We start from the raw sequence: 26,245 nt of genomic DNA, 5'->3' as shown, positions 1-26,245 counted from the left end.
TGTTATTTGTCGACCTCGCTAACTATGTCAGTGTCTGTAACGGTAGCTAGCTAAGTCTGACACTTCTTCTGGACTGTCTCGGACACTGTTTCACTCGTTAGCTAATGTTAGCTGGCTAGCTAAGTTATCATAGCTAGCTTTGACTTATTCTCTATTTGGGTTAATTTAACCAACCTATTTGGTAGGCTTATCTCATGCTTACATGTCGATTTTTGACTTAGCTAGCGTTACTGTACTGGTTTTCAATGATTTCTGACAGGGGCAGCTTTAGTCAGAATTGTGAAGTTGAGAAGGATGGTTGCAAATTCAGTTAGCTAGCTAACGTTAGAGTTTACCTTAAATTTGATGTTGCCAAGTTCGTCTAGTTAGCTAGCTATGTTTCTAACATTTCTTTATTTCTGTACTTAAATGCAGAGGTCAAGGGCCAGTAACTGTTTGGTTGCTAGTTTGAATTCCAGAGCCAGCAAGGTGGAAAAACATATTTAATGCATTCATTTGTGCAACTGATTAGGTACTGTTTTGCTGCGGAGGAGATGGACCAGGAAACGCTCTTGCTTTTGGATGACTCGACTATAGCCTGAAGTTAGAGAAGAACATAAAAGCCTTATACTCAGTGAGTATTCTGCAAACACCACCTTTTTTATACACTAGGAGAGGTCCTCGGGATCACACATTAATACATTGGACTGTAGATACACCAAGCAACACACCAAGCTTGACCAGTAGTCGGGTCTTGCCAGGTACATGTTGAAAGATTTGTTGTGTTTTGAAAACTGATTGTTAAAAGGAATTTATAATTCATTGAATACTTTGTGCTCACGAGTCAAATGTGAGAGGGCAGCCCAGATGACCAAGTGTATGGAGGTACATTTGTGTCTTTTTGTCGAGAGCAAAACTTTTTTCTTTTCAATCAAATATAATTGTCCTGAAAGCAAAAACGAGGCTTCAAAGCACCCCCACAACATGATGCTGCCACCCCCGTACTTCACGTTTGGGATGGTGTTCTTCGGCTTGCAAGCATCCCCCCTTTTCCTCCAAACATAACAATGGTCATTATGGCCCAACAGTTCTATTTTTGTTTCATCAGACCAGAGGACATTTCTCCAAAAAGTACGATCTTTGTCCCCATGTGCAGTTGCAAACCGTAGTCTGGCTTTTTTATGGTGGTTTTGGAGCAGTGGCTTCTTCCTTGCTCAGCGACCTTTCAGGTTATGTCGATATAGGACTCGTTTTACTGTGGATATAGATACTTTTAACCTGTTTCCTCCAGCATCTTCACAAGGTCCTTTGCTGTTGTTCTGGGATTGATTTGCAAATCAAATCAAATGTATTTATATAGCCCTTCTTACATCACCTGATATCTCAAAGTGCTGTACAGAAACCCAGCCTAAAACCCCAAACAGCAAGCAATGCAGGTGTAGAAGCACGGTGGCTAGGAAAAACTCCCTAGAAAGGCCAAAACCTAGGAAGATACCTAGAGAGGAACCAGGCTATGAGGGGTGGCCAGTCCTCTTCTGGCTGTGCCGGGGTGGAGATTATAACAGAACATGGCCAAAATGTTCAAATGTTCATAAATGACCAGCATGGTCAAATAATAATAATCATAGTAGTTGTCGAGGGTGCAACAAGTCAGCACCTCAAGAGTAAGTGTCAGTTGGCTTTTTCATAGCTGATCTTTGAGAGTATCTCTACCGCTCCTGCAGTCTCTAGAGAGTTGAAAACAGCAGGTCTGGGACAGGTAGCACGTCCGGTAAACAGGTCAGCACCAAAGTACGTTAATCTCTAGGAGACAGAATGCGTCTGTTCTGCCTGAGCGGTATGACGGCTGTGTGGTCCCATGGTGTTTATACTTGCGTACTACTGTTTGTACAGATGAACGTGGTACCTTCAGACATTTGGAAATTGCTCCCAAGAATGAACCAGACTTGTGGAGGTCGACAATTTTTTTTCTGAGGTCTTGGCTGATTTCTTTTGATTTTCCCATGATGTCAAGCAAAGAGGCTCTGAGGAGTGGGACAAAATCCCTCCTGAGATGTGTGCAAACCTGGTGGCCAACTACAGGAAACGTCTGACCTCTGTGATTGCCAACAAGGGTTTTGCCACCAAGTACTAAGTTATGTTTTGCAGAGGGGTCAAATACTTATTCCCCTCATTAAAATGCAAATAATTTTATAACATTTTTGACATGTGTTTTTCAGGACTTTTTTGTTGTTATTCTATCTCTCACTGTTCAAGTAAACCTACTTAAAATTATAGACTGATCATTTCTTTGTAAGTGGGCAAACATACAAAATCAGCAGGGGATCAAATACTTTTTTCCCCCACTGTATGTAGAAGTTGGATGGAAGAACACCCAGTGCTGCTTACCTGAGATGCCATCATCACAGTCCTTCTTCGTAGGTGTCCGCTATGACTTATTTTGTGTCGGAAAGAAAGGCTGAACAGTATTGGTTGTAGCCAAACTGACACTCAAATAATGGCTGACAAATGGAGAAGCATCATCCACACCTCCCACTAAAGCCCGCTCACAGCTGTGGGGTCAAAAGTGCAAACGAAGAACTAGTGTTTCAATCAACAAAATTCAAATGCAAAAAAAAAAGAATCACTGAAAGCAAAGGGGGCAGTCTAGCCAAAATGGGTTGTTGATAGTGAAATTCCATTTTTGTTTTGTTTTCAAATACAATTTTTGTTTTGTTGTCAAATACAATCAAAATAAACGTCCCTTTTTCAGGACCCCGTCTTTCAAAGATAATTCGTAAAAATCCAAATAACTTCACAGATCTTCATAGTAAAGGGTTTAAACACTATTTCCCATGCTTGTTCAATGAACCATAAACAATTAATGAACATGCACCTGTGGAACGGTCATTAAGACACTAACAGTTTACAGACGGTAGGCAATTAAGGTCACAGTTATGAAAACTTGGGACACTAAAGGGGCCTTTCTACTGACTCTGAAAACACCAAAACAAAGATGCCCAAGGTCCCTGCTCATCTGCTTGAACGTGCCTTAGGCATGCTGCAAGGAGACATGAGGACTGCAGATGTAGCCAGCGCAATAAATTGCAATGTCCGTACTGTGAGACGCCTAAGACAGCGCTACAGGGAGACAGGACGGACAGCTGATCGTCCTCGCAGTGGCAGACCACGTGTGATAACACCTGCACAGGATCGGTACATCCGAACATCACACCTGCGGGACAGGTACAGGATGGCAACAACAACTGCCTGAGTTACACCAGGAACGCACAATCCCTCCATCAGTGCTCAGACTGTCTGCAATAGGCTGAGATAGGCTGGACTGAGGGCTTGTAGGCCTGTTGTAAGGCAGGTCCTCACCAGACATCACCGGCAACAACGTTGCCTATGGGCACAAGCCCACCGTCGCTGGACCAGACAGGACTGACAAAAAGGGCTCTTCACTGACGAGTCACGGTTTTGTCTCACCAGGGGTGATGGTCGGATTCGTGTTTATCGTCGAAGGAATGAGCGTTACACCGAGGCCTGTACTCTGGAGCGGGATCGATTTGGAGGTGGAGGGTCCGTGATGGTCTGGGGCGGTCTGTCACAGCATCATCGGACTGAGCTTGTTGTCATTGCAGGCAGTCTCAACGCTGTGTGAAACTGGGAAGACATCCTCCCTCTTGTGGTACCATTAATGTAGGCACATCCTGACATGACCCTCCAGCATGACAATGCCACCAGCCATACTGCTCGTTCTGTGCGTGATTTCCTGCAAGACAGGAATGTCAGTGTTCTGCTATGGCCAGCGAAAAGCCCAGGTCCCACTCCCACTTGCAGGTGCCTTGGTGGAAGAGTGGGGTAACATCTCACAGCAAGAACTGGCTAATGCCAGTGCGAGGACGTTTATTTTTTTGCTCAGTTTATATCAACTCATACACCCTGTACCATGGAATCGGTACGTAAAAAATCTCTTCCCAACTATTTTGCTATCTGTATGGCACAGTTGTCAACATCCTGATCCTCAAATGAAACTGGTATACTTTCCTATTTATGCTATTTTTATTCCTCCACCAGTTTTGATCCTTTATATTGGGCAGACAGACCAGTTTCCTACCTCCTCCCGCTGCCACCTGCCTCCTCCATTTTTGGGGTATTGCTGTAATCAATGGGGAATAAAATGCATAAAGTTCTGTGCGCTATTACAAAATATTTGATTGCAAATTTTATTTTAAAGCCTTGTTTTTGCTTTCAGAACAATTATTTTTGATTGAAAAGAAAAAAGTTTTGCTCTCGACAAAAATACACAAATGTACCTCCATACAAGTGGCTTAACATCTGGCCGGCAAACCAGGTTGCGGAGTACATGAAGGAGACCGCGATCCAGAAGGCTCAGTGGACCAGACAGAAAGGGGCCAAGACAGTCCGAGAGTATCTGTGTCTGCTGAATACTCCAGGCATGGTGGGTTGCATGTTTTACTAAAACATTAGACTTGAATTTGATTCTGATGCGACCCACTTGACTCACAGGGAGAGCTGTGACAACACACATCTGGAAAGGAGGCTGTTTGTTAATGCAATATTGCCGAATAAATTTTGCGACAGGGTTTGGTTCTCTCAAATGTATTTTTTTTCCTCTGGGATTGAAACCTCATTGTTTTGAATTTGAAAATCCAACCATTGTAATAGAAGTGGGCGGCGCTCAGGGGCTGTGTGTGGCTTAAATAATCTCTTAAATAATTATGAATAGATCCACCATTGAGCACAAAAACAACACTTGTTACAGAATATTTTACATAGATGTTATTTCTATCAGACAAACCATGCCTGACAACATGATCCAATAAGACAGAAAAATAGAACATTTAAAGGCTGTGGACATTGTGAACTGCAGTCAAGGGTGTGTGAAAGAATCAATGATTTGACGGTGTTTAAATGAGAAAGACAGAGAGCCAACCAGTAAAAGCACAGTCTCCTTTATTAAAGACACATTGTGCCGGCAACATCAGTCATTCCAGACTCTGAAGTCAGGAGGACTTCAAGAGTTAGATGTTAGCCAGGCTAGTGATTAATTGCAATGGAAAAGTAATTGTCTGGCTACATCAACACAATTTGAAGTCATACGGGGCAGTCTCACAAGCATTATAAACAGCATTGGGTGTGGATACGGTGAGAACATGTGGATCTGAGCAAGTGCGATGTCATTCATGTGTGTGGATATGTATGTAAATGTTAAGTTGTCTTGCTTTTGTCAATGTATGTTTTTGTTTGTCAAAAAAACAAAGTAGAATAAAATATTTAAAAAAAAGTAATTGTTTGCTTTACTACAGATTGCTCAGGACTTACACATTTTAAACCCGGCTGCTAGGGGTCTTCGTTTCGCCAGCCTAGAGGGAACCAGGCCCTTATCTTGGAAGTGTAGGTATGGTGTGAAATGACCCTGCTGGTGGTGTCTTACGGTGTTCGCATGCTTCCCTGCCGAAACAGTAAGGAAGAGTTTGTGCATATATTATGACGACATTTTGTGACATTTTTGTTCGTTTCGGACTTCAGTACAGGTTTTCGGGCACACCAAATTTTGGGAGGAGGGAAGCTGAAGTTGATAGCTGAAGTCTACGCTCCTTCGTCGGTGATTGGTCAACAGTAAAGATTCTTCAGTAAAGTCTTTGTCATTCAACGAGAGACGACTCGTTTTCATACACATTTTCTCATTTATAAAAACATCTTAGTTACATGTAAAATTGCGTGACTAAGATCTCGGCAAAAACATAAAAATCAATGAAAGATTTCTTGATTTCTTGAGTTATCTTAGATCAATTCAGACTACTTTGAGGAAGTGTATACTGGCTACTGCGTTCGAAATTGACAAGCAGTACTATTGCCGCATTTTTTCTTGTTTTTTAACCCATTACAGTCTGTTACTGCTATTAGCCAATACAAACGCATTGAACAACAAATAAACTACATGGAACAATAGTCCCCACAAAAAAATCTAAAGGAAGTTTGTTCAGAAGTTTCTGACCTAGGGCTGAGAGAGATAAGAAAGATCTGGAACCTTTATTATTTTACATTGAACCCCTTATTTGTGGCACTAAACAGTCTCCATATATACTTCCACTCACACCGACATGTTCGTGAGAGTCTCACCTTTACACAGAGGGGTCATATTAGTGTGTAGCCCAGACTGTTCGGACGCTACAGACAAAGTTGGCAGATCAGCTGTACCGACTTCCAATGATTCCCAAGATGCTTGTGGGAGTCGTAGATCAAAACGGAGAACACCATCGTGTTCGTGAGTCAAATCTTTCCATAATAGTTTGTGGGCCAAACGGTTCGGACACTACAGAAGATTTTGAGAGAAGACCGATTTTCAGGATGTCTCATGGTCTGACAAACACTGCTCTAGCTCTCTCACCTTTCACCACAGATGTGGAAGTGCGAAATCGTCAGATGTGGTGGATTGAGACACATCCAATGCAAGAAAAATACATATGTCTAGCTTAAACTGACTAATTTGTCTATAGCAATTTAATTTTTTTGATTACGCTCATTTTTTTTGTTGTTGCCTGAAACTAAGAAGTTAGTCACTAAACATTCTTCTCTCCAGATACACAAGGTGACAACACCAGTCTACAAGGTAGGCAGGAAGATATTTCTGACTCAGCTTCAATGAGACCAGAAAGTCCTTCATTGACTTGCACCCTGTAAGTTGTTACACATAATTTCACATTACAAAACATTGGATAGATTTCCATTCAATTTGCGACAGATTTCCATGCAAATATTTTTTAATCAGCATAAAACAATATGCGCATTTTCCCACTGTAAATATTTCCAGCGAACAGACTTTTTGTGGATAAAAGGCTGTGCGTGATGACATAGTGTACATAAAAATAACTTTTGCCACACAATTCCCAAGTTAAATGGGTTTCCATCGCATTTTCAACTCTGCTAATGGTTTTGTCACAAACTGTCGCGTTATTTAGCAAATGTGCCCACTCTGGTCTTGGCACATGCATTCTAGCCAACAACTAGAGCACATGGGGGTAGAAAATCTACATTATGAGACTATTATGGATAAGAGCGATATTACAGTTGAATTCGGAAGTTTACATACACTTAGGTTGGAGTCATTAAAACTCATTTTTCAACCACGCCACAAATTTCTTGTTAACAAACTATAGTTTTGGCAAGTCGGTGAGGACATCTACTTTGTGCATGACACAAGTCGTTTTCCCAACAATAGTTTACAAACAGATTATTTCACTTATAATTCACTGTTTCACAATTCCAGTGGGTCAGAAGTTTCCATACACTAAGTTGACTGTGCCTTTAAACAGCTTGGAAAATTCCAGAAAATGATGTAATGGCTTTAGAAGCTTCAGATAGGCTAATTGACGTCATTTGAGTTAATTGGAGGTGTACCTGTGGATGTATTCCAAGGCCTACCTTCAAACTCTGCCTCTTTGCTTGACATCATGGGAAAATCTAAAGAAATCAGCCAAGACCTCAGAAATAAAATTGTAGACCTCCACAAGTCTGGTTTATCCTTAGGAGTGTAACAGTATAGCTTCCGTCCCTTTCCTTGCCCCTACCTGGGCTCGATTTGTTTATTTTCCAAACACAATTCAACACAATCACAATTGTTTAAAATCATTGTAAGCATCTTTTAACACAAGATTAACACTTAACAAACACTCTTTTTATTTTTTTATTTACCCTAATGCAAACATTTTGACTACTGTAATTTCCGGACTATAAGCCGCTACTTTTTTCCCAGGCTTTGAACCTCGCGGCTTAAACAATGACGCGGCTAATATATGGATTTTTCCCGCTTTAAAAAAAAAAAAAAAACACATTCTGTGATGTGCTCAGTTTTTTGGCGGCATGAAGCTTTCATTAGACCAATGAAATTGCTGAACGGGTTAAGGTCAAACAACTTTTTTGTTTACTGTTTAGATTAAATCGAGCTCTCTCAAACTTCCCATCATTCTGATTACGGTAGTCATTTTGTCACCCTCATCATGGCAAAGACACGGAGAAATGCATATGATGCGCTTTCAAGTTGAAGACGATTGATCTGGCTGTTGGAAAAGGAAATAGAGCTGCTGCACGGGAGCTTGGTCTGGACTTTCTTGGTAGGCTACTGTTTACTGCAAATTTTTAATTTTTTGTTACAAGCCTTGTTTCGTTAAAGCCTATTTATTTTTGTTACAAGCCGTGTTTCGTTAAAGCCTGTAAAGTTCATTTGTTTCAATGTACCGGTAGGCACATGTGCGGCTTATTTATGTTCAAAATAATAATAATTTTTTAATTCAGTGGGTGCGGCGTATATTCAGGTGCGCTCAATAGTCCGGAAATTACAGTATATTAGCCAAGACAGATACAAGGATGCACTTTCATGATAGTTTTAGGGTGACCTATTGAAGCTTATAGAGACCTCAACTGATATAGAGACCCAATCTTAACATGATCTTCTTTGGTTTATGTAACAGTATAGCTTCCGTCCCTCTCCTCGCCCCTACCTGTGTTCAAACCAGGGACCCTCTGCACACATAGACAACAGCCACCCTCGCAGCATCGTTACACATCGCTCCACAAAATCCACTGGGTTTAATTAACCCAATGCTTTGTTTTGGGGGGTTAAGGTCAATATTGGGTAATATTGTCAAAATTACCCAAATATTTTTTTTTTTTAACCCAACATTTTTTGAGTACCAATAATTCATTTTGGGGAAATAATATTGCCATATTAGGCATAACTACATTTCTACCTTTGAATATGCATTGTTTTCAGTATCCTAATTTTGTTTTGTTTTCTGATTAGTTTTAGTGCATGCATTCAACAAGCTTTGGAGGAAGGACTTCCACAGTTCACTCAAAAAGGCAATAGTTACGAACTGGGTTTGATTTAGTTTTTGTTGTTTTAAATTTAAAAAATGGCTAATTATCTTTTAAACTTCCATTGGTTCATTTATTGCTCAGTTATCACTTGGCTCGTGTAGATAATTATTTTGTTATCCCTTTAAACATCCTAAGGTCAATGTCCCCATAGTGTTCACATTTCTCTCATGTAAATGTTGTCGCTGCATAAAAAGATGAAACATTTTATTCGGGAAATATCCCGTCTTTGCTATTTTCTTCACTAGCATGCTGATTATTTCAAGTTGTATTGGATTTATTTTATCTTTATCTGAATACATGTTCTTTAGTATTTTTACTACATTTAGTATGTTTCGTTTTTTTCTCTGTGAAGTAAGTTCATTTAATGTTGTGATTTGGTTTATGTATATACTTTTCAATGTTTAACACACAGTAACCAAAACCCTGATATAATTTCAATATTCATACTGAGTTTCCCAGAGTTGTTTGCCAGAAGTTCACAAGTTGCAAATTGTCCAAAGGTTTGCCACAAATGTTTTCCAGAAACCAGTTTTTCGGTAAGGGAAATATTACCACTACCTTTTTAAAACCATGTCTATTAGGTATGTAACAATTCACATATGAATCGGTCCCGATTCAAATGTTTACCATACGACTGACTGCATCTGTACACAGACCCCAAACCGAACCAAATGTAGCATGCATCGGTCTTCTGATTCATCCATTCAAACGTTACGCATTGCGGAGTCACAAAAATGTTTTGCTCTTCTTCTTTTTTTTTTTACACCCAATGCGTCCTCTCCTTCAATGTGTCGAACTAAGCATGTAACGTTAACTGTGTTAACAGTCATTGATCAACAAGTCATTTTGCATGCTGAACAACCCTAGGCAATATCAGTAGCCTAGTCAAACTGTGCACTGTGCCCAGCTTCGCACGATGACCAACGCAAGGTAGGCTGCCTGTTCCTGATCTTGCACATCTGCGTGGCACCCATAACATGTTTTGCATTAGATTAGGCTTTATTAGTTAAGTGACAAGCTAGGTAATTGTTATCTATGCACTGTTGAAAATGTTGTTTTAAGTTACCGGAGACGCAACTCTCATTCGGCTATAGGCTACCTGCTGAACGGAGTTTACAATAGGTTTTATTCAGATTGTTCAGGTTCACCATCAGCAATAGTTTTGGTAAACTCTTAGAAAAAATGGTGCTATCTAGAACTTAAAAGGGTTATTTGGCTGTCCTCATAGGAGAACCCTTTAAAGAACCATTTTTAGTTGCAGGTAGGTTGGTTCTAACTGGGACCAAAAAGGTTTCTCCTATGGGGACAGCCGAAGAACCCTTCTGGAACCATTTTTTTAAGAATAGTTTTGCTTTAAACAATCTGTGTATATATGGTCATTTTTAGATATACAGTGTATAGTTCATCATTTGCGAGGTGCACTGCATGGCCTAAGCGGGATTAGAGAAGAAACTCACAAAAAAATGACAAACAATCAAAACCATTTGATTTTGAGATGGGGTGAAATCCAAAGTTGTACTATATATTCATTTGCTATGCCATAGCTAATTTGATATATTGATACCTTACTAGCTCAAACACTTAATTAGCAAAATTACAATTTAATTAGTGGGTGATGATGATTTCAGAACCAAAGTGTGGGGGACAGAAAACAGGCTACATTGCCCTCCCTAGTTTGATAGTGGTAGTGGGGTGTTAGATCCCTAGTCTCCTTTATGACTCAGATCAGGTGCCTAAATAGTACATAGACAATTTACACACACACACACACATACAGTACATACACCGTAGACATGCATAATTTACACACACGTCAAGCTCAGACAGATCCAGCTCAGAGGCCCAGCTCATGAACTCCATCAGCTACAGATTTGAATTTAGAATGGAAATTAATGTGAAATTAATGAATGTGTTTATGCAACAAATACATTGATTCGTTCTCTACTCAAACAAACGTTTCAAACTAAAATGTATCGTATCGGAGCCCATGTATCTAGATAAAGTATGTATTGAATCGTCTTGAAAGGGAAATATACATATCCCTGTCTATTTTTTATTTTCCAAACACAATTCAACACAATCACAATTTTTTTCAATCATTGTAACACAAGATTAACACTTTTTCCCTTTTTTTTACCCTAATGCAAACATTTTGACTATATTAGCCAAGACAGATACAAGGATGCACTTTCATGATAGGTTTAGGGTGACCTATTGAAGCTTATAGAGACCTCAACTGATATAGAGACCCAATCTTAACATGATCTTCTTTGGTTTATGTAACAGTATAGCTTCCGTCCCTCTCCTCGCCCCTACCTGTGTTCAAACCAGGGACCCTCTGCACCCATAGACAACAGCCACCCTCGAAGCATCGTTACCCATCGCTCCACAAAAGCCGCGGCCCTTGCAGAGCAAGGGGAACAACTACTTCAAGGTCTCAGAGCAAGTGACATCACCGATTGAAACACTATTCGCGTGCACCTTGCTAACTAGCTAGCCATTTCACACCGGTTACATTTAGATACAAGCATCATGAAACCTCCATGTGGTTTCTTCTTTCAGACTCAATGAAATGATGACCTCTTCCTAAATATTTGGTCAAACGAATAATTGTGTATTGTTTCCTAGAAACAAGGGTGGCTCAATATGATCCAAGTTATCACTCAACCAGCTAGTGATAGTGTTGGATCTGTGAAATCCACATGTATTGATCATATCTTCACAAATGCTGCAGAGCTTTGCTCCTAAACAATGTCAGTTCCAATTGTTGTGACCATAACATGGTGGCAATAACAAGGAAATCCAAAGGCAGGGCCTTAAGTTTATTTATAAGAGGTTATTACAAAAAAAAATTCTCAGGACTCTAAATAATGTATGTTGACCTGATGTGTATGAGGAAGTGAATCCAGATGCAGCACTTGGAGTATTTGTACAATTATTCTTACCAGTTGTTGACTAACATGCGTCTGTAAAGAAACAGCTTGGATGTCAGCCCACCACCTCAAGCTCAGCCTCGACAAGACTGAGCTGCTCTTCCTCCCATGGAAGGCCTGCCCACTCCAAGTCCACAGTGTCTCCCTCCCAGAGTGCGTGACCCTAGACAACACCCTGTCGTTTTCTGCAAACAAAAGCAACGCAGGTTCATGCTCTTCAACATCCGTAGAGTACGAGCCTACCTCACACAGGAAGCGGCGCATGTGCTTATCCAGGCACCCATCTGGACTACTGCAACTCGCTGTTGGCTGGGCTCCCAGCTTGTGCCATCAAACCCCTGCAAGTTATCCAGAACGCTGTTGGCCACCTGGTGTTCAACCTTCCCAAGTTATCCCATGTCACCCTGCTCCTCCACACACTCCACTGAATTCCAGTCAAAGCTTGCATCTGCTACAAGACCATGGTACTTGCCTACCGGAGCAGCAAGATGAACTGCCCCTCCCTACCTTCAGGATATGTTCAAACCCTACACCCAACCCGAGCACTCCGTTCTGCCACCTCTGGTCTCTTGGCTCCTGTTCATCCCAGTCAAAGCTCTTCTCTGTCCTGGCACCCCAATGATGGAACCAGTCTCCCCCTGAAGCTAGGACAGCAGAGTCCCTGCCCATGTTCCGAAAACATCTGACACCCTACCTCTTCAAAGAGTGTCTTCAATAATCCCACAGCACCCCCCCCCCCCCCCCCCTCACACCTCATCCTCACCCGCTTGTAAAGTGGACAAAATTGAACAGTGAACCATCATATTTGTGTATTGAAGATCTAATGAAAGAGAGGGATTACTGTTTTGAATTTGGTCAAGTTAGTGTGGGAGAGGTGATTGTGATTGAAAAATGATAGTTATCCATCAATAATGATAAGCCACCAGGTATAGACAACCTACATAGGAAACTGTTTAGAATGGTAGCAGACTCTATTACCACCTGTATTTGCCATATCTTTATCCAAAGCCTAAAGGAGTGTATCCACAGATGTGGAAGGAAGCTAAAGTAGTTCCACTGCCTAAAAATAGTAAGCACCCTTTGCTGGCTCTAACACCCGCCCAATCAGTTTTCTGCCTACTCTTAGTAAACTGATGGAGAGGACTGTGTTTGACCAAATACAATGCTATTTTCCAGAGAACAAGTTACCTACTGACTTTCAGCATGCATGTACTGTAGGGAAGGGCACTCAACTTGTACTGCACTGACTCAGATGACTGTTTGGCTAAATTAATAATTAGATGATAGTTGGAGCTACATTGTTAGATTTCAGTGCAGCCTTTGATGTTATTGATCATAATTTGTTGTTGAAAAAAACCTACTTGTTATGGCTTTACATCACCTTCCATCACATGGTTGGAGATGGGGCTGGGTGATATGGCCTAAAAATCCTATCTCAATTTTCTTTCAAACTTATGGGCGAGTTTTCTCTAAATTAGCATTGTTGCACTATTAAAGGTCAATACACTGCATTTCAAACAGTCAGGAATAATTGAATGAATTCAGGACTTGTAAAATTATACCTAGGCTAAATACAACAGCCTTCCACAACCATAAGACCATCAATTTAATTATTTTATCAATAATCACTGATTTGGCTTTCAAGTCTATGAAAATGCTATTTTTGTTACAAATTTAACCAGAAACATGCATAATGCATATCCACTATTAATGACAAACTTCTGGTAGCAGGCAATATAGAAAACTAACACAGGTCTCATAAACAATCTCTCAAGCACAAGCCCACATGCTAGTGAGTGGCTACATCTTTATATTTCAAGTCTAGCCAACTTGGATCCATTTGCTTGCTAAACAAGGTAGAACAGTTAAACTGTTATAAATACATCCTTCAGTCTCCAACTGTTTGAACAACATAGCCTGTTCACTTTGTTTAGATGTTGAAAGCAAGTGGCCTAACTGGATAAGAAGATGCTTATTTCTCAGAATGAGAACGAGTTGCCAATTCCTTATATAAATGCGTCGATTTATACTCATTGCACATTTATAAAACACAGACTAGATAGCTAGAAGGTAGTTAAGGTAGTCCATCCCTGTTTGCTTCCGATTTATTCCATGTGACCTGTTACCAGAATACTAACAAATGCTAACAAGTACTAGCAAATTCCCATAGCAGGTGCTAGCTAAATGCAAACGAGTGCAAACAAACTAATTGCAAGGACGGACAACCCAGTTCATAAAGCTATACAAGTATCTCAAAGGCTACTCAGTTTTTTGCACGCACAAAACAAATATTACTAAACAGCAGGGATCTTAATCCAAGAGGTGATTTTCTCTGACTGCCCTTAACAAGAGGCCACTTAGCTAGCAAGTTTGCAAACCAAATACACAGCTGGGTAAACTGCTTTATCTTTATCTATTAACCTAGTACAAATATTCAAAAAAATTATTAAAACTCTAGTTCAGATGGTATGGCAATTCATACCACGGATATTTCAAAACACCCCGATATACAGTGGGCTCCAAAATTACTGGCACCCCTGACTGGCTACGCACAAACAATACTTAAAAAAATGTAAACAATATAATTATAGAGAAACTCAAAATACCAACATGTGAGAAATACTGTACTTTATTCATGTTTCAATGGAACCCACCAAAATCATTTATTGATTTTATAAAAAAATCAATGTCCTCCAAATCAAGGTTTCATAATTATTGGCACTCCTCATTTAGTGCTTAGTGCAACCACCTCATGGAGTCTTTTCCTGTAATGTTTGACAGGATGAAGGAACACATTTTGAGGGATTTTGGACCATTCCTCTATGCAGATCCTTTCAAGATCCTTCACATTCTTGAGTTTGCGCTTATCAACTGCCCTCTTCAACTCAGCCCACAGATTTTCTATTGGATTGAGGTCCGGTGACTGAGATGACCATGGCAGAACATTGATTTTGTTGGATCTTGAGGTATGTTTTGGGTCATTGTCTTGTTGGAAAGTCCACCTATGGCCAAGTCCCAGCCTTTTGGCAGAGGCAACCTGATTGTCAGCCAAAATTGCCTGATACTTGGTGGAATTCATTATGCCATTAATCTTAACCAGTACCTCTGGACCTCTGGAATTAAAACAGCCCCAAAACATCACTGACCCACCACCATATTTCACCGTGGGTATATGGTACCTCTCCTTGTATGCATCTCTGTTTTTACGCCAAACATGCCGATGCTGTATCTGACCAAAATGTAATATTTTGGTCAGATACAGAGCACCTTCTTCCAGTCATCATTTAAATGACGTTTGGCAAGCTCCAAGCGCTTGCGTCTGTGTCTTGGGGTCAGAAAGGGCTTTCTTCTGGCAACCCTTCCAAAGAGCCTGGTGTCTGATGGTGCTTTTTGAAACCTGGTGACCCCAAGACGCCAAATGAAACTAGTTCAGACAGGACAAACCGTTGAGTAAGGGAGAGGAATGGTTAAAAAAACAAATCTCACTTAAAGGGAATGTTTCCGATTATGGGGGATGGGAGAGCTTAAGGGAGGGATAGATAGAAGGAAGGAGGGGTTGATGCTTAGAGCTGTGTGGAGGGAGGGACCAAAGGAAAAGCTCAAAGCTGGGTGAAAGGAGGCAGGGTGGGAAGGAGGGATGAAAGCGGAAAGAGCGAGAGGGAGGGACGGTGCTCACAGCTCTCCAAGGCCTGCAATTCTTTCTCAGTGATTATTGGGGATTTTGTTGCTTCACTCACCATCCTCCCTATCCTGGAGGGATTTGCATTTGCGTCCTCTACCTGTGAGGTTAACTGTTCCATATCTTTTGAATTTTTTTATAATTGCCCTGACAGTGCTCAGTGGTATATTCAATAGTTTGTGGATCTTCTTGTAGCCATTACCAGATTTATGAAGATCTGTGATCATCTGTCTCTTTTGAACTGCCAGTTCTTTTGTTTTCTTCATGGTGTTGGATGACAAAGGGACATTGCATGCGTGTTACCTTGTTTTTATACCCTAGTGAAACAGGAAGTGATGTAATGGCTCAATAGTTCCTTAACACTTAGATAAACTTAAATAAGTGGAATTTAATTCCTGGTTTAATTTTGGTATATGTTATTTACGATAATCTTTAAGGGTGCCATTAATTGTGAAACCTTGATTTGGAGGACATTGATTTTTTTATTAAATCAATAAATGATTTTGGTGGGTTCCATTGAAACATGAATGAAGTACAGTATTTCTCACATGTTAGTATTTTGAGTTTCTCTCTATAGTATTGTTGGTGAGGTTAAGAGGTGCCAGTAATTTTGGAGCCCACTGTACAGTACCCAACCCTACACATGTATTTATGTATGAATAGTTTAAAATGTGTATATTGTATCGGGAAATTCCACAAATTCACTTTTAAAAAGGCACACCTGTTAATTGAAATGCATTCCAGGTTTGATCAAGCGTTTGTTTTAAAACAATCTTTCTATGGCTAAGCTGGTTGAGAGAATGCCGAGAGTGTGCAAAGCTGTCATCAAGGCAAAGGGTGGCTACTTTGAAGAATCTCAAATATAAAATATATTTGTTTAACACTTTTTCGGTTACTACATGATTCCATATGTGTTATTTCATAGTTTTGATGTCTTCACTATTATTCTACAATGTAGAAAATAGTAAAAATAAAGAAAAACCCTTGAAGGAGTAGGTGTGTCCAAACCTTTGACTGGTACAGTACGTTTGTATATTATATATACATATATTATATATATATACAGTTGAAGTCAGAAGTTTTCATATTGTGTGTAGGCCAGGAGAGCACACACAATACCAAATCGCGCTGTTAAGACACTGATGCCCTTTGCAACCACGTACCTATGTGAGAGTGGATTCTCGGCCCTCACTAGCATGAAAACTAAATACAGGCACAGACCTTGTTGAAAATGATTTAAGACTCAGACTCTCCAATACAATCCAACATTGCAGAGTTATGTGCATCCTTTCAAGCACACCCTTCTCATTAACCTGTGAGTTACTCAGAATTTTCAATGAACAAATAAGGTTTTATATGTAAGATGGTTAAATAAAGAGCAAAATGATTGATTATTATTATTTGTGCCCTGGTCCTGTAAGAGCTCTTTGTCACTTCCCACGAGCCGGGGTGTGACAAGAACGAATTCTTATGTTTAATAAATGTGTGTGGCAGACTTACAATGATGGCAAAAAACAATATTTGCTGACCCTGTTGCTAGAGGGGGTACGCAGCTGGAGGTTGAATGTTTGAAGGGGTACGGGACTATGAAAAGTTTGGGAACCACTGCCTTAAACGATCAATCGAGTAGGCTAGGAGCAAACATGCTAAACATATATTGTTTCTCCCCTGTGTGTACAGAGTTCCCACATACCACTAATTGATTCCCTGATGATGGCCTACACAGTGGAGATGATCAGCATAGAGCGGGTGGTAGACTGCGTCAAACGCTTCTCCACCTTCAGCGCCTCCAAGGAGCTGCCCTTTGACCTGGAGGACGCCATGGTCTTCTGGATCAACAAGGTGAGCCGTGCGTGCGTCAGGGTTTCCGGACATTTGACTATCCTACCGATCCTCGACATCGGCGACGTCATCTACAAAATAGCTTCCATTACTCTACTCAGCAAACTGGATGCAGTTTATCACAGTGCCATCCGTTTTGTTACCAAATCACCATATACCACCCTCCACTGCGACCTGTATGCTCTAGTCGGCTGGCTCTAGTTGGCTGGCCCTCGCTACATATTCATCGCCAGACCCACTGGCTCCAGGTCATCTATAAGTCTATGCTAGGGAAAGCGCCGCCTTATCTCAGTTCACTGGTCACGATATCAACACCCACCCGTAGCACACGTTCCAGCAGGTATATCTCACTGATCATCCCCAAAGCCAACACCTCATTTGGCCGCCTTTCCTTCCAGTTCTATGCTGCCAGTGACTGGAATGAATTGCAAAAATCGCTGAATTTGGAGACTTTTATTTCCCTCACCAACTTTAAACATCAGCTACCTGAGCAGCTAACCGATCGCTGCAGCTGTACATAGTCCATCTGTAAATTGCCCACCCAATCTACCTACCTCATCCCTTTACTGTTTTTATTTTATTTACTTTTCTGCTCTTTTGCACACCAGTATTTCTACTGCACATCATCATATGCTCATTTATCACTCCAGTGTTAATCTGCTAAATTGTAATTATTTGCTCCTATGGCCTATTTCTTGCCTACCTCCTCATGCCTTTTGCACACACTGTATATAGACTTTCTTTTTTTCTACTGTGTCATTGACTTGTTTATTGTGTTATTGGCTTGTTTATTCCATGTGTAACTCTGTGTTGTCTGTGTCACACTGCTTTGCTTTATCTTGGCCAGGTCGGAGTTGTAAATGAGAACTTGTTCTCAACTAGCCTACCTTGTGAAATAAAAAATATATATATACAAATTTGACCGGCAACATTTTAATTTATCGGACATTTAAGAAATTTACCGGACCCATATGCATTGGGTGCGTAACCTGATCAGGGCGTCCACCCACGGTGTATTTACATCGACTTGCATTTCCAACAATGAATAGGCTAAAAAGCATTATTATGCAACAGGAATTTCTTCTCCCAGACAGTTGGCTGGTGGCAATTTAATTTTTCAGGTTTTCTATTATTTTATCAGACAAAAGCCTGCTATTGTGTGTGTGAGTGTGAGAGAGTGGGACTATGTGTGTAGTGTACTGACCCTTGTCTGGCCCCCAGGTGAATATGAAGATGAAGGAGATCACAGAGAAAGAGACCTTAATCAAGCAGCATCTGCTAGAGTCCCCCAGCCACCAAAAGGTATTCTCGCGTTTTCCCTTCGCTGTCTCGCACGCTCACTCTCGCTGTCTTTCTCTCTCTCGCTGTCTTTCTCTATCTCGCTGTCTCTCTCTCTCTCGCTGTCTCTCTCTCTCTCGCTGTCTCTCTCTCTCGCTGTCTCGCTGTCTCGCTTTCTCTCTCTATCGCTTTGTCTCGCTGTCTCTCTCGCTATCGCTTTCACTCTCGTTCTCACTCTCGCTAGCCATCTCTCGCATTCTTTCAATTCAATTTAAAGGGAACTATCTGCATTGCTTTCATTTTTTTCTCACGATTTCTTTCATGTTCACTCACTCTCACTTTCTCTCTCTTCAATTTCTTATTACCATCCCTCAGTGTTCACCTTCCATTGCTAAGGCGCGGACAGGCTCCCTACCTACCTCTACCCTCTCCCTAAAACAATGTGTACCATTAATTGTTTGTAACAGGAAATGTTGGTCTCAGCCGCCCTGGATACTGTTTCTGGGGCCTCTAGTTACAGCACTCCGCCAAATAAAAAAACCTGGGTGAAACACTGCATCTTAGGTTGAGTTCTAATTAACATGAGCATTTCCATGTCAGCCTGTATTTTTCTGGTCCCTGTATTGGCCTGTTATGATCAACTCTAAATGTTTGATTTGAACCTTCTCAGAGACCCTATTCTCCCAATATAGTGCACTACTTTAGACCTTAGCCATTAAAAGTAGTTCACTATACAGGCTAATAGTGTTATTTTGAGATGCGACCCATAGTCTAACCATGAAGTGTGGACCTGATCTCTTCCTGTCACTGCATCTGACCTTAGAACTGTCTGCTGCTCTTCCTGTTTGTCTCCCTAAACTCTTCACCCCCTGTCTCTTGAATACTTAGTCTCCCTCCAAATGTTACTGGAAGCTTGTACCTGTAAGTGGAAATGACTACAGCTTCTGCTATTGTGTGTGTCTCAGGGTTTCATTAGCTGCCAATTGCAGCTTTTTGGCCCAAAAAATTATATAAGAAGCCGATAAATCAAACTTTTGTTGGCCAAAATGACCAGGAGAAAAAAAAACCCATTGCAAATGCTAAATAATGCTTTTTATTAATTGTTGGAAATACCAGTCGATGTAAATGCATTTGACCATCATGCTTATCAGTCTATAGGTTAATTTGCATAATTGAGTGGAATGAAATTAGCCTGTGTGTATTTTTGTTAGTCAACATGTATCTTATTTACCAACAAAACTATCACACACAGCATACAGAGCCTATTCCTCAACTGGTTGTTGCTGGAGTAAAACATGTGCTTTTGCAAGACCATTCATTGCGCAACAATTCTAAATACAATCCTGTGTTAAAAAGATTTTCGGTGCACGACTAAAAATAGCTACTATTTTTATTTCTCAACTAGTCATTTAAGTTCGACTCCCATTCACCATTCAAGTGTCAGCGCTTCACACGCTACTTCACAATGTGAGCTGGAGGCAGTATGCATTTTGAAAACATACTTAATTGTTTAAAATCTGAATGCTTTATTTCATATTATGAGGCATGTCTTACCTTGCTTCAAAGTAGCCTATAGGCAAAATCTGACCATGGAAACGTGGAGGCAATTTTTTAAAATAACACTTCATAGGCGGCACGTGAGTTTCAAGTTTGGAGAAGCTTACAATTTATCCTACCATTTCTACATGCCAGTTATGATTTTCATATGCGCATTTTTGTGGAACAGTTTCATTTAAATCATAACGTTTTCATTTCTCAAAATCATTGTCACATGGTTAATCATAAAAATGGGAATTAAAATGATACAAATCTAAAAGTTAAAATTAAACTAATGTGAGAGCACCAGCCTCAGCCATATGGACACATTGATACACTGTGATTAATTGCCGGCTAAAGAAATGAGTGCATGGAACTCATAGCCTATAGGCCAATGCAGCAGTAGGCCTATAGTTGCTCTTTCAAGATTGGTGATTATCGAAGAGATTGTTGGAAAGATTTTTAAAATAGCTTTTTATTTTTTTTATTTTATTTCACCTTTATTTAACCAGGTAGGCTAGAACAAGTTCTCATTTACAACTGCGACCTGGCCAAGATAAAGCAAAGCAGTGTGAGACAAACAACAACACGGAGTTACACATGGAATAAACAAACATACAGCCAATAACACAATAGAGAAAGTCTATATACAGTGTGTGCAAATTAGGTAAGATAAGGGGGGTGAGGCAATAAATAGGCCATCGTGGCGAAATTGTTACAGTATGGCAAATTAAACACTGGGGTGATAGATGTGCAAGTTGTGGTACTGGGGTGCAAAGGAGAAAAATAACAATTTGGTGATGAAGTAGTTGGATGGGCTATTTACAGATTTGCTATGTACAGATGCAGTGATCTGTGAGCTGCTCTGATAGCTGGTGCTTAAAGCTAGTGAGGGAGATATGAGTCTCCAGCTTCAGTGATTTTTGCAGTTTGTTCCAGTCATTGGCAGCAGAGAACTGGAAGGAAAGGCGGCCGAAGGAGGAATTGGCTTTGGGGGGCTTACTGTGAGGAACTATAGTTTTAATAAATCATTCGCAATGGATGTTAAAAAAACACTTTCCTACATTTCCGTGCAGCAGGCCAGGTACCTCTATGCGTGCTCAGGCACGCACGCTCCGTCAACATTTTCAAGACAGAGAAGCCAGACACATGCCCATTGCTCACATGGAGTATTCCAAACAAAAGACAATGAAAAAATTGACAAATCTCGTAAATTATGGTTATGAAATAAACCAAAACTTGTTTCTCACAAGTGTAGCAGGTTGTGAACTCGGTGTTTCCATTGAGAATGGTAAATGACTAATTAATACATGCATTAACAGAAATAAATGTACATGGATTAACGGTACATTTACTACTGGTGACATATGTAATTGGGAATTGATAAAAACATTTTTATCGAACGCAAACAATTCACATAATGAAACAATGAATGTGCAAGAATTGGCACGAGACAGCGGAGCCATTCTGGAGAGGGACTTGCCTATATCTTTGCCACACAGCCCTCCCCTTCTTCTTGTCTCAGCATTTGAAATTATACTCAAGACACATTATCTTCACAAATACACTGAACACAAATATAAACGCAACATGCAACATTTCCAAGAGTTACAGTTCATATAAGGAAATCAATGGATCGATGCAGTCGTACACGTCGATCCAGAACATTCCCAAACATGCTCAATGGGTGACATGTCTGGTGAGTATGCAGGCTATGCAAGAACTGGGACATTTTCAGCTTCCAGGAATTGTGTACAGATCCTTGCGACATGGGTTTCATACTGAAACATGAGGTGATGGTGGCGGATGAATGGCACCACAATGGGCTTCAGGATCTCATCATGATATCTCTGTGCATTCAAATTGCCTGCCCATACCATAACCAGACTGCCACCATGGGGCATTCTGTTCACAACGATGACATCAGCAAACCGTTCATCCACACAACGCCTGCAATCTGCCCAGTACAGTTGAAACCGGGATTCATCCATGAAGAGCACACTTCTCCAGCATGCCAGTGGCCATCGAAGGTAATCATTTGCACACTGAAGTCGGTTACAACGTCGAACTGCAGTCAGGTTGAGACCCTGGTAAGGACGACGAGCACGCAGATGAGCTTCCCTGAGACGGTTTCTGACAGTTTGTGCAGAAATTCTTTGCTTGTGCAAACCCACAGTTTCATCAGCTGTCTGGGTGGCTGGTCTCAGATGATCCCACAGGTGAAGAAACAGAATGTGGAGGTCCTGGGCTGGCGTGATTACACGTGTTCTGCAATTGTGAGGCCGGATGGATGTACTAGGCAAATTCTCTAAAACAACATTGGAGGCTTATGGTAGGGAAATTAACATTAAATTCTCTGGCAACAGCTCTGGTGGACATTCCTGCAAACAGGATGCCAATTTGCACGCTCCCTCAATAATTGAGACATCTGTGGCATAGTGTTGTGTGACAAAACTGCTTATTTTAGAGTGGCCTTTTATTGTGCCCAGCACAAGGTGCACCTGTGTAATGATCGTGCTGTTTAATAAACTTCTTGATATACCACACCTGTCAGGTGGATGGATTATCTTGGCAAAGGAGAAATGCTCACTCACAGGGATGTAAACACATTTGTGCACAAAATTGAAAATAAATACGGTATTTGTGCGTTAAGAAAATTTCTGGGATCTTTTATTTCAGCTCATGAAACATGGGACCAAACATTTTACATGTTGTTTATATTTTTGTTTTAGATGCTTTTCTCTGACAGCCGAAACTCAATAATCAAGGTTTATACAAATCTCTGCTGTTGAAAACTAAATATTAGTTTAAAAGAAATGTGAGATGTCTAGATGCTTTTTATAGTGGATATCAAATTTATACATTCCCTGCCTGGGCTGATGAGACAGTGGATTGCACAGTCAGATAGAACAGAGTAAATAGGCATTTTAACATCATAGATTTAGTTGGTGGTAACTTGTGGAATAGACACCGTCTGGAATGTGGTTTTAGCCAATCATCATTCAGGATTAGACCCACCAGTTATATCAAATTTGATAGACAACACTAACTATAGCTGTAACGATAAACCAAAAATGATCAACACCTACATTGCCCTCTTACCGAAGCAATTTTGCTTACGTTGGCGGTTAGGCTACACAACGTTCCTGCTTAAACCATTATTTGTTCGTAATGTGCCTGCTTCATGCAATGAAAATATCTGGCCTGTCCCTGTTTTGATGTTGGCCCTAACTCCCGCTCCCCCCTTTACACACGGAGTGAAGGGAGACATGCATTCTGAAAAGCGTAAGCATACTGACAGTTGAGCAACATTTAGAAATATAATTGCAGGAAAGTGTTTAAAACAACTACTGTTACTGTTGTTAAGAAAGAGGTCTCAGTTTTATGAGTATAACAATTATTTCTCAAATGTCAATATAGAGGAAATAACACCACTTTACAAACAGAGTATGTACAGTTGAAGTCGGAAGCTTACATACACTAAGGTTGGAGTCATTAAAACAAATTTTTCAACCACTCCACAAATTTCTTGTTAATGAACTATAGTTTTGGCAAGTCGGTTAGGACATCTACTTCGTGCTTGACACAAGTAATTTTTCCAACAATTGTTTACAGACAGATTATTTCACTTATAATTCACTGTATCACAATTCCAGTGGGTCAGAAGTTTACATACACTAAGTTGACAGTGCCTTTAAACAGCTTGGAAAATTCCAGAAAATTATGTATTGGCTTTAGAAGCTTCTGATAGGCTTATTGACATCATTTGAGTCAATTGGAGGTGTACCTGTGGATGTATTTCAAGACCTACCTTCAAACTCAGTGCCTCTGCTTGACATCATGGGAAAATCAAAAGAAATCAGCCAAGACCTGAGAAAATAAATTGTTGACCTCTACAAGTCTGGTTCATCCTTGGGAGCAATTTCCAAACGCCTGAAGGTACCACGTTCAACAATACCACGTACAAACAATAGTACACAAGTATAAAAACCCTGGGACCACGCAGCCGTCATCCCGCTCAGAAAGGAGACGCGTTCGGTCTCCTTGAGATGAACGTACTTTGGTGTGAAAAGTGCAAATCAATCCCAGAACAACAGCAATGGACCTTGTGAAGATGCTGGAGGAAACAGGTACAAAAGTATCTATATCCACAGTAAAACGAGTCCTATATCAACATAACCTGAAAGGCCGCTCAGCAAGGAAGAAGCCAGTGCTCCAAAATCGCCATAAAAAAGCCAGACCACTGTTTGCAACTGAACATGGGGACAAAGATCGTACTTTTTGGAGAAATGTCCTCTGGTCTGATTAAACAAAAATACAACTGTTTTTCCATAATGACCATTCTTATGTTTGGAGGAAAAAGGGCTTGCAAGCCGAAGACACCATCCCAACCGCGACGCACGGGGGTGGCAGCATCATGTGGTGGGGGTGCTTTGCTGCAGGAGGGACTGGTGCACTTCACAAAATAGATGGCATCATGAGGCAGGAAAATTATGTGGATATATTGAAGCAACAATCTCAAGACATCATTCAGGAAGTTAAAGCTTGGTGGAAAATAGTCTTCCAAATGGACAATGACCCCAAGCATACTTCCAAAGTTGTGGCAAAATGGCTTAAGGACAACGAAGTCAAGGTATTGAAGTGGCCACCACAAAGCCCTGACCTCAATCCTATAGAGAATTTGTGGGCAGAACTGAAAAAGTGTGTGCGAGCAAGGAGGCCTACAAACCTGACTCAATTACACTAGCTCTGTCAGGAGGAATGGGCCAAAATTCACCCAACTTATTGTGGGAAGCTTGTGGAAGGCTACCCAAAACGTTTCACCCAAGTTAAACTATTTAAAGGCATTGCTACCAAATACTAATTGAGTGTATGTAAACTTCTGACCCACTGGGAATGTGATGAAAGAAATAAAAGCTGAAATAAATCACTACTATTATTCTGATATTTCACATTCTTAAAATAAAGTGGTGATCCTAACTGACCTAAAACAGCCAATTTTTACTTGGATTAAATGCCAGGAATGATGAAAAACGGAGTTTAAATGTACTTGGCTAAGGTGTATGTGAACTTCCGACTTCAACTGTAATTGAGACGATGCGCCAGCGGTAGCCTGGGCAGTCACTAGTGGGCGCTATGGATCTCCACTATCGTATGGGCTTGATGTGCACAGCCGGGAATACACTTGTGTATGCCCATTTTCCCTGTTTTCTCTACCTTCTGGCCATTCAATCTGGTTGAGGAGGAGATCGAAAGCCTTTACAGCCTGAGTGGAGAATGTTTTATGTACAAACCAGTCGCCAGGTGACACGAGTGTATTACCGGCTGTGCACATCAAGCCCAGACGATAGCGGAGAGCCATAGCGCCCACTAGCGGCTGCCCACTCTACGCCAGCGGAATGAAGCGGAGCTCCCCATTTGCGTTAAATACATAGTGGTCTAAATATGGAACGTTTTTGGAGGAGATTACATTTACTGTTAGATCAATTGCATGGCTATCTAGCAACAATATCATATTTAGAGTTAGCTATCTAGTTAATGTGTTTTGAGTTCCACTTTCTCAGTTGGCAAATTATGTAGCATATAAGCATAACCTAGGCCAATATGCACAAAAAACATGCAGGCAAATTAATTTCTATGTAGCCAAAAATATATCAGATTTTTCTGGATCCTATTTTGACATGTTATGCATCAAAAGTGCTCCCGAGTGGCCGCAGCGGTCTAAGACACTGCATCTCAGTGCAAGAGGCGTCACTATAGTACCTGGTTCGAATCCAGGCTGTATCACATCTGGCCATGAGTCCCATCGGGCGGTGCACAATTGGCTCGTCTGGGTTTGGCCGTCATTGTAAATAAGAATTTGTTCTTAACTGACTTGCCTGCCTAGTTAAATAAAGGTTCAACAAAAATGAAGGTATTAGATGAAATACCTATCTTCGAACATGTCTTACCTTGCACTGGAAAAAGTCAGTCTAGAGCGCTTCCACTTAGCTATCTTGCTTCAAAGCTTTGCCATTTGATACCTGATTTTATTAGACTTTTTGTCTAATAATGTTCTAATGTTATAGCATAGTACCCCCAGGTGAGCTACTGGGTGTGGAGGCTTTTGTTC

The 26,245-nt window shown here is 40.7% G+C and overlaps 1 protein-coding gene across 1 annotated transcript in view; it reads left to right on the top strand.

Moving 5' to 3' along the window:
* The window catches only part of LOC106560554 (calmodulin-regulated spectrin-associated protein 1-B), a 166,610-nt gene that overhangs the window by 63,630 nt on the left and 76,735 nt on the right, over positions 1-26,245 (top strand). Inside the window, exons 4-5 of the mRNA XM_014123552.3 lie at positions 17,158-17,319; positions 18,541-18,621. Of these exons, the coding sequence (XP_013979027.1) occupies positions 17,158-17,319; positions 18,541-18,621 (243 nt within the window). The remainder of the gene's footprint in view (positions 1-17,157; positions 17,320-18,540; positions 18,622-26,245) is intronic.

The sequence above is a fragment of the Salmo salar genome, chromosome 01 (genome assembly GCF_965601325.2).
Source record: "Salmo salar chromosome 01, fSalSal1, whole genome shotgun sequence".
Lineage (NCBI taxonomy): Eukaryota > Metazoa > Chordata > Actinopteri > Salmoniformes > Salmonidae > Salmo > Salmo salar.
The sequence above is the reverse complement of the archived record's forward strand: the minus strand, read 5'-3'. Positions and strand labels throughout refer to the sequence as shown.